The 8,535-nt window shown below is 44.8% G+C and overlaps 1 protein-coding gene across 1 annotated transcript; it reads left to right on the top strand.

Moving 5' to 3' along the window:
• Positions 1-93: 93 nt before the first annotated feature.
• LOC108117176 (ectopic P granules protein 5 homolog) lies at positions 94-8,535 on the top strand. Its single transcript, XM_017229460.2, is given in 16 exon segments — positions 94-197; positions 253-977; positions 1,036-1,321; positions 1,394-1,570; positions 1,572-1,855; positions 1,910-2,137; positions 2,194-3,408; positions 3,464-3,607; positions 3,670-3,847; positions 3,928-4,895; positions 4,956-5,412; positions 5,477-6,233; positions 6,301-7,009; positions 7,073-7,393; positions 7,451-8,026; positions 8,087-8,535. Coding segments are annotated over 16 exon segments (7,368 nt in total). The 5' UTR covers positions 94-167; the 3' UTR covers positions 8,400-8,535.

The raw sequence follows: 8,535 nt of genomic DNA, 5'->3' as shown, positions 1-8,535 counted from the left end.
TAATAATTTAATAAATAGCTAGTGGTCGTGACTACTCTCAGCTGTTTCTTTGTTTCTCCCATCGCTATTATATTTATGGGGACTTTTGTTTGGCGGTGTTGCGAACCCCAAAGAACCCATAAATAAAACGCAAAAAGCTAGGGGCCTTAAGAAAACAAAAGTGAATCATGGCCACGCTAGTGAAGCCCAAGAAGGAGGTGAGTTTGAGATATAAACGAAATGACCATTTGAAACCCAATAAAGAATTTGCAGAAGAGCAAAAGAACTCGAAACACAGGGCAGACCCGAAAAGAGGAAGAGGAACATGCTGAGTTATCAACAAGTGAAGAACAAAGACGTACGGAAAATGTTTCGCTGTTGGAGGAGTTTGAACGCGTTGCGGCCTTGGCCAGCAATTCGAGTGGGGAGGCAATCGTTAGCCATGCATGCAGCATATCCAGTGATGTTCACGAATCGCCGGTGGAGTCAGTTATCGAGGAAACCACAGAAACGGAAGCCCAACCCAGTGCCCCAAGTGCACCACACTCAACGACCGTTCCCCACATCGTTCAGTATCCCAATTTGCAGCCCATGCAACTGTCTAACGCACAAGTAGAGGAGTCCTCCGCAAAGATTGTGTACCGTCAGGTAGAGTCCCCCACCGGTTTTGCCCTGGCCAGAAGTCACATTAAACCACTGAGCACACAACAACTTCGGCAAATTTACGATTGCCCCGATCTAGAGCTGGCCAAGCAATTTGAGCTGGAGTTTCTCATGAACTCTCTGCTCGAGTCAAGCGAATCCGATCCTCTATATGCTGCTCTAATGGAATATTACGAACTACAGGGAAAAATTACTTCCAATTTGCACGATGTGGAGAACTTTCGGAAAGGGTGCACGGAGTCACAGAAGCAAATCTGGGTACGGCAGCCTGTGACACGAACTTTTAGTGCAACCTGTGGAGATGGAAATGTCGTACAGGAAAGCGTAACCTACGAGTTAGTATTCCTGCAGTTTTTTTAACAGAATGCCCAATACATTATACTCCTTCTTTAGTATAATCAAGGTGGATCCAATTAAACTAGAAGTGGCCCAAACAGCCTTGACGGGCCTATATGACCTAGTCTGTCACACTTACACCAACAACCTAATTACAGCGAAAATTACCAAAGTTAAGGTGGACCAAATCATAAACGAGATGCTTTCATATCCGAATGCAGATAGTCAATCGGTGATCTCATTGAACTACTCACATTCTGGGCAGGCTTTGGAATGCGTTTCTCAACTAAGGCGCGCCATCTCCATACTTTTCAGCTTCATTCGCAGGCCAAGTCCAAATGCGGTAATAAAATAAAATTTTAAGAAATGCAGCCATTTAAATCCTTTATTTACTTATTAACTATTATTCTTCCAGAATTTCGACAAGGACCTTAAAGAATGGCTGCGCAAACTAATTGCTCTGCAGCTTTTGTTGGCCACCAGAGAGGATCATTGGTTCCTGCTGTTTAACATCTTGCGCTGCCCCAATGGTGTCGGTTCCTGGGCCGCACAATTTATACAGTTGCCTGGAACAGTAACAATGGGTAGCGGTTTCCCAGCAAAACGATCTTCCACTGGACCTAAACTCTCCCCAACTTAACCACTGTATGGCTGTTCTTCAGATTCTTCTGATGCCCGTCAATAAGCGAAATGAGTATCTCAAGAGTCAGGCGCAATCGCATCAAGAACTTTCAGGTGCTGCGCCAGCGACAGATCGCTGGATAGTAGTGGATTCCGATGGCGAGGACTCGCATACACCAGCCGGCGAATGCATTGGTTTGAAGGAAAGCGATCTAATCGCACTACTTAACCAATTGCCCTTTGAGAAGATCTTTAGGTAAGTTAAAGAATGTAATCAGTATAATTATATTGTAAATACTGTTACTTTCAGCTCTGCCATGCGCATTGAAAAATTTCTGGACGACTATATTCTCGAGCCAGATATGATCACTGCCCAGCAAATGCTCGCCGTAGTTGTGTTCTTTTCCCAATTAGTTAAAACAATGGGCGAGGGATTGTTAACCTACAACAACGAGCGATATAAGCAGCTGGCAAAACGTCTTGGTCGTTTGGTGCGACACACCCTGCAATACGTCTTTGATTACAACGAATTATTCATGTAAGTATAATATCAATAAAAATAAGTCATATCTATTATAAAAACCCATTTTCCAGAAAAAACAACCTTTCCAAATCACCGGAAATGTATGAGCGCATCCAAGTAGAACTACACGCTTTACTCTTACGCGCTTGTGGGTACATCTACCGCACTCGAAACCTTGGCACCTGGCAATACTTTTCCACTTTGCCATTTGGCACCTTGGATGCAGAGGTAATCTGGCACTTGTTTTACTACTTGAATGTCGGTTTCCCCACGGATTTGACCAACGATCTAGTGACCAATGCCGAGGCTGCATTTCAAGCGGAAGATTTCTGGAGGAAATTTGATCTGGCGAATGCCGATGTAGCGCCGGAGGACATGTACTATTTGTTGCAGACCTTTTTTGAAATGGCTAACGATCGGAATCGATCTAAGGATGGAGCCCTTGTCAAGGCCATTTGCCTGCACATCTTTTACATTGGATACATACACCAGTCCACTCGGGAAATTTGCTATAAAACAGCACGAGATATGCTGGCAAACTTGATGGATGAGGATCTGTTTGGTTGCCTACTGGTACAACTAAAGATGCGATACGGAGAAGTTGATCAAGCGGCGTATCTTTTCAAGGCTCTACCATTGGAAAACTGGCATCCTAGCATGGATAGCTTTGAGGTGCTGTCAAATTGGCTTCTTCATTTTGATTACCAATCTTCGGAGAATCATTTAGCGCGCTTAATCATCGGTCACTTGAACTGGGGTTTGGACTGCGAAGGACGTCTTTTCTTGCCCCACAACATACATGTTAGAATGGCTCACCTGGTGAATGAGGCCCTTAACAAGTACGCCCCTGAGGTTATCGGAGCCTCGGGTATTTCTGAAAGCGTACGTCAGGTTTCTTCGTTAATAGATTCTACACAATCGAGTCGAGAAAAGTTCACTAACTGGTGCTGGCGGATGGTCTCTGTGCTGCGCCTACATTTAATGGATCAAGGCGTGGAGTCTGTGAAACGAACGCTTCAACATCCTACGGAACCGCTTCTCTTTATTCCCGAACTCGAGCGAATGGAGATAATCTATCAGGGCGTAAACGAGAATCGCCCGTTGGCTCTTTATGTTGGCATGCTTGTCAGCCTGCATGGCCACTCCATTCCAGTGATTTGCCAGCACGGATTTAACCTTCTTCAGCAACTACTCCTGGATCACCGACATGCAGCCACAATTCGCTGCCTGGAGCTGATTGTTCCATTGTTTTTGGAAACTCCGGAAACTCTGGCCAATTGTGAAAGGTAAAATATTGATTTTAAATATTTTGGAACATAATATAACTTATTTCATTTATAGTTTTCAGAGACTTTTGATCACTCTTTTGAATGCCGATAGAACTTATTTAAAGCTGGCTAAGGACATGGTATATGCCAATTCTATTGGACCTATCTTAGAACTATTCGACAACATGTTGCATCATCAGATTGTCTCGTATACAAAGTAAACTTTAATTATATTTACCAGATACTTTATTTACTAACGTTTCTTGGTTTGTATGATAGTTATGGTCTTTGTTCACCGCTTAACCTTCTCAACATCTGGCTGAATTGCTTCACCACACTGCCAGGTTGGTCCCAGAACTCGAATCTTCTTTATCTGCTCGACAGAATGCTGCGAATTTCCTACCAGTTTCCGGACTGTCGCGCCCAGGCTGTTGAATTCTTCTACAATTATTATAAGGTAAGTATGCAATTCAAGAATGCATATCCTATTTAGAATAGTCCCTTATTATGATTTTGATTGTTATTTAAACTCCACAGGACTGTACAGATTGGAAAGGAGCGCCCAAGGGATCTGCTTTGAAGGCCTTTTTCGGCGGACAATCTCCTTCTCGAATCCCTTTGATTTCGCCCCAAAACTGCTGGCTGAATTTGGTTATACTTGAGATTGAGTTTCGTATGGTGGACACACGCATCTTTCCAGAGCTCTTGCGACAAATTTCCGCTCAGCCCGTGGAGACAGCTCTAAAAAAAACCATCTCCTTAAGCAAAGCTAACGCCTTTCCCGCCAGCCAATTGGTAATATTTAAATATGCCCAACTGCTGGCCAGCATGGACAGCAATCACGCTTTGTTTCCAATCGTCTGTCAGAAGTTTTTCGAACTATATCTCTGGCGAGTACCAACAGAAAACGAATCGCTTAATTTCAGTCACAACTTTGGGGTTTCTGACAAGTTTTACGAATACAATGTGCCTTTAATGAAGAGTATTAAATCCCAATTGAAATCTGCCGAGTCATACTACTCCGCTTTGGCAACCAAGTGCGCAAATGACGATGCCATGGCCCACTTCTATCGCAGCTGCCGCAAGCTGATGCAAAACTGTGCTCTTTGGCTGGAGGATACTCAAATTAATCGCTTCACCAGCGACGCCGAGCATCTACCGGCCCAGTATAATTCGGAGAAGCTGCGTGAGCTGTTGAGTGGTCATGTCAACCACTGGACGGAATTCCTGTGCCTGGCGTCGCTGCGCAAGGAGCAACGACATCAAGCTGATCAATGGGCAAGAAAAGTGATGAGACTTCCTAACCAAAAAGCTCCTAGAACTCCGGTACAACCAAAGCCGCGACAGCAACCTGCTCAACATATTAAGAGTTTACTAAATAGCTATGAGAAGATTGTTAAAAATCCGATTCATGTTCGTGTGGAACCCATTGAAACGCCGCCAATAGATGAAAATATTATGACGCAGCTTAAAAAGAAATTGAACACATTCAACTCAACGGCAAAGTACGTTTTATAGTTTTTTTTATACTAATGTTGTACATTGATATCAGATTTACTTTTTAGCAACTACCATTATAAGACATCGGAATTGAATTCACTAAATCTAAACTATTTGGAAAGTGTGCCAGCTCTGTATCAAATGATTCCCTACGAAGAGACCAGGCGAAAGGAGTGCACATCCTTGCTCTTCAAGCGGAGCTGTACGGCCCCTGCGAGTATCAAACTGACGCCGGAGCATATACGAATCAACGAGGTTATATCCCGCAAGCAAACGCAGAATCGTGAGCGCCATGATAAAATTGTTGAGGATATATTGTTGGCCATGAATGTGGATGGTTTTGCTGAAGCCATCGAAGAGTTTGGCGTCTGTATTGGTGCCCTTCTTGTTGCCCCTATGGAATCCAGAGTCACACAGATTGGAGTGAAAGTGTTTTACCACCTGGTAGAGAACCTCAACGAGGTGACAATGAAATTCCAGCCAACACATGACCTGTACTTCCAGGTGCTAGAGAAGCTTGGGGTGAATACAAACCATAGTAATATAAAAATTATAACTTCTACATTTCATGATATTTCTTTCTTAGGTGTTCCTCCAAGCGGATCAGGCTGCCCAAGGATTGGATGTGCTTCGTCTGGCCCTCAAGCGTCCTGATCTTTTGGAGCTGTTAGCTGCAGTCTTTGTGCCCAGCCGCACTGATGTGGAGCACTTCATACCCATGTACGAGTTCCTTATTGACTCTCATCTCAAACGCTGCGACACACAGACTTTGTTCGTGCTTTTTTCAAAATTCGACCTATTGGGGTGGATGGAGACCTATCAACCAAAGTTGAGCGAGATCAACCGTCTACTGATCTTGGTTTTGCAGGGTCTAGAAGCGTGGTCTCAGCCCGATAGCAGCCTTCTTCAAGATCAGTTCCGTAGGCATCTAGTGCACATTTTCGGATACGATTTCCCGCAGCACTACGGCGAGGTTATGCAGCTCGTTCTGGACCGCACGTCGGACCAAAAGCTGATGCCAGTGGTTCTTCTAGACCTGCTGAACGCTTTGTTAGTTCGATCCAACTGTGCAGAGTTGTCTTCGGAGCAATCCGAAGTACGGGTCCATGAAATCGCCTTGGACTTTGCCCGATGTCAGAAGTTATTCACCCTTAAAGCAGCAACAGACACTCTTTTGCTCTTGTCCCGTCATTTCCAGAAGGAGAGACTCCATCATGGACTTCATGGATTGTATCCCAAACACAAGGATTATTGTCAGCCGCTGGTCCTATGGTTCACCTGTTTCGGTCATACACTTCTAGCCTCGGCCATTTGCAGCTACCAGGAGCTATTAGGTGATCAGAGTAAGTCCTCTGATTGATTTATATACTTAAATTAAATTTTAATTTAAATATATCTTCTTTTTTTTAGTCAGCGACATTGTGTTCGGATCCATTGTAGAGACCTACGGGCCCTGGCTGATACCCTATACCGAAGAGACAGTCAATGGCGTGGCCCACTGGATTCGCCAGCTGACTCCCGGACAGAGCAAAGTGCTCTTGCCATGGAGCGAGCAGCATGTTAGCAGTAGCAAACAGATGATTCGTTCATTCGTAGCTACAATACTGCAAGTGCTGCAATATCTGCCGTCGTCGAACAAGATCCTAGAGCACGTATTCGCCTGGTATGTTCACCACTTTGCCCAGCCTAACATGGCGGGCCACGTCTTGGCGCCTATTCACGAGGGATTGGCTCAATTGCCGTGGGAACGTTTTCTGCCGCCGGCACAACATGTGGAACTTCTTTACGATAGTCTGCAAAAATTCCTGCCGGAATCACACGCAATGTTGGGTCACATATTCATTCGGATTGATTGGAACCTTTGGTTCGCCCAAATGCCACATCCGGTTCCCATTCTGTCTCGACTTTTTGGGATCTTCGTCAAGATAGCCTTTGAACCAAATATTCACATTCATCCCAATACAAGTAAAATTCTAGAAGATGCCATTCAGTACCCATGGCACCTAGTGGAATATAGCGAGCTGGAACAGATCCTCAAGTGGTTCGTGGCCAGCGTGGAGCCAGCCATTGCCCTAAAGCTTCCAACTGAGACGAACTACGCGGATCGCGCTGTTTTTGAGTAAGTAAAAGTGATTGATACATAAATTTAATTTATATTTCCTTTTTTTTTTCTTACTGACAGTCTTCTTCGCTTGGCCTGTGCCATGTTGCCGGATCGGTCTGCTCACGATGCCATCGTCTTGGGTACCGCCAAGAGAATGCTTTACACTCGATCTATGGTCCGCATGCAGCGCGCTTGTGGAGCCAAACACAAGAAGCTTCTAGCCACTAAGGAGGGAGAGCGTGCCTTTAGTGACGCCTTTTTAGAGCTATTGAATAGCATCGATCGGGCCATAAGCAGCTGCAGTGAGCATCGTACTCCCGAGGAACAGCGAAGGGAAGCGCTCAACCTAATGCTAGAGCTAGTTGCACCCACTCAGACTCAGAGCCAGGAAGTGTCTAAGTAAATATGATTTTTATTTTAATTTTATAAAAAGCACTAACCAATAATTTTTTTCAGCATACACATCAAAGCTCTCGTTTGGTGGCAACAGCGGTGTGCGCCGGGCAACTTGGTCATGTGCTCCACACTGGCGGCTATCGGCCACCTAAACACATACATCACCAGCATTTATGCACTATTGGAGGCCAGCATAGAGAACTACTTCCGCATCTCGTCGGAAGGTGCTCCCTGTCATGCTCCCAGTTGGCAAGGATTAATGGAAGCCCTGAGTATGTCGCTGCCAAAACTGGATTTGATGCCGATCATGCAGGGTAGCTACTTCTTCTCACTGCACGTTTTCGTGGTCTACAAGATGGAGGAGATTGTAAAGGATGGCGACAAGGTTACCTTTTTGCAGGACCTCAGTCAGCTGCTGGAAAATTTGAAAACCAGCCCACTGACTGAACCACAAATAGCCCTAGTCTGGGGCGTAGTAATTGCGCGTGGGTGCAAGATTGCGCAGACCAACCATCAGGTGAAAAAGCCACTTCACATGCTGGCCAGGCACTTACAGATTGCATCAACAAAAGCCGAGGGTTGGAGCGATGGTCTGTTAGGCGTGATTGGTCTAAAATCGGAGGTTATTACCAACAGGTAACTAATAATTGTAATGTATATTTTATTTATATATATATATATGTATTTAATCTTCAGGAGGAAAGTGTTGACACGTTGTTTGGCCTGCGTTATCTTCTCGCTTTTCCCCGCTAGTCTAGACCTACGTTTGCCATCAGAGGAATACGAGAGCGCGCTGCGCGAACTCTCTATGCTGCTAGCAAACAAGAAGTTCACCGACATCAAGGCCCTGATCGTTCGAGCAGTCAACTTGCTCAAGGAACATACAATTCCCGATATCCGGGCCGTTCCTCATATGGTCTGCCGATTGATAAGCATCTTCTATGACCAGAGCTACCTGACAACCATTCCAGAGGTCTGGGACTTTGACTTTAAGTTGATGGCCACGTAGCTTACCGATCAAGCGACCAATTCTAAACAGCCTAACAGCCAGTTGTGTTATTTTCCAGGTGTTATATATCATCTAACTAGGTTAAGGGTAAATAAAGTGATAAAATTGTTGCAATTTTCGAAAGTGCAAAGAAATA

This window comes from Drosophila eugracilis, unplaced genomic scaffold (genome assembly GCF_018153835.1).
Source record: "Drosophila eugracilis isolate 14026-0451.02 unplaced genomic scaffold, ASM1815383v1 contig_440, whole genome shotgun sequence".
In the NCBI taxonomy this organism is placed as follows: Eukaryota; Metazoa; Arthropoda; class Insecta; order Diptera; family Drosophilidae; genus Drosophila; species Drosophila eugracilis.
The sequence above is the reverse complement of the archived record's forward strand: the minus strand, read 5'-3'. Positions and strand labels throughout refer to the sequence as shown.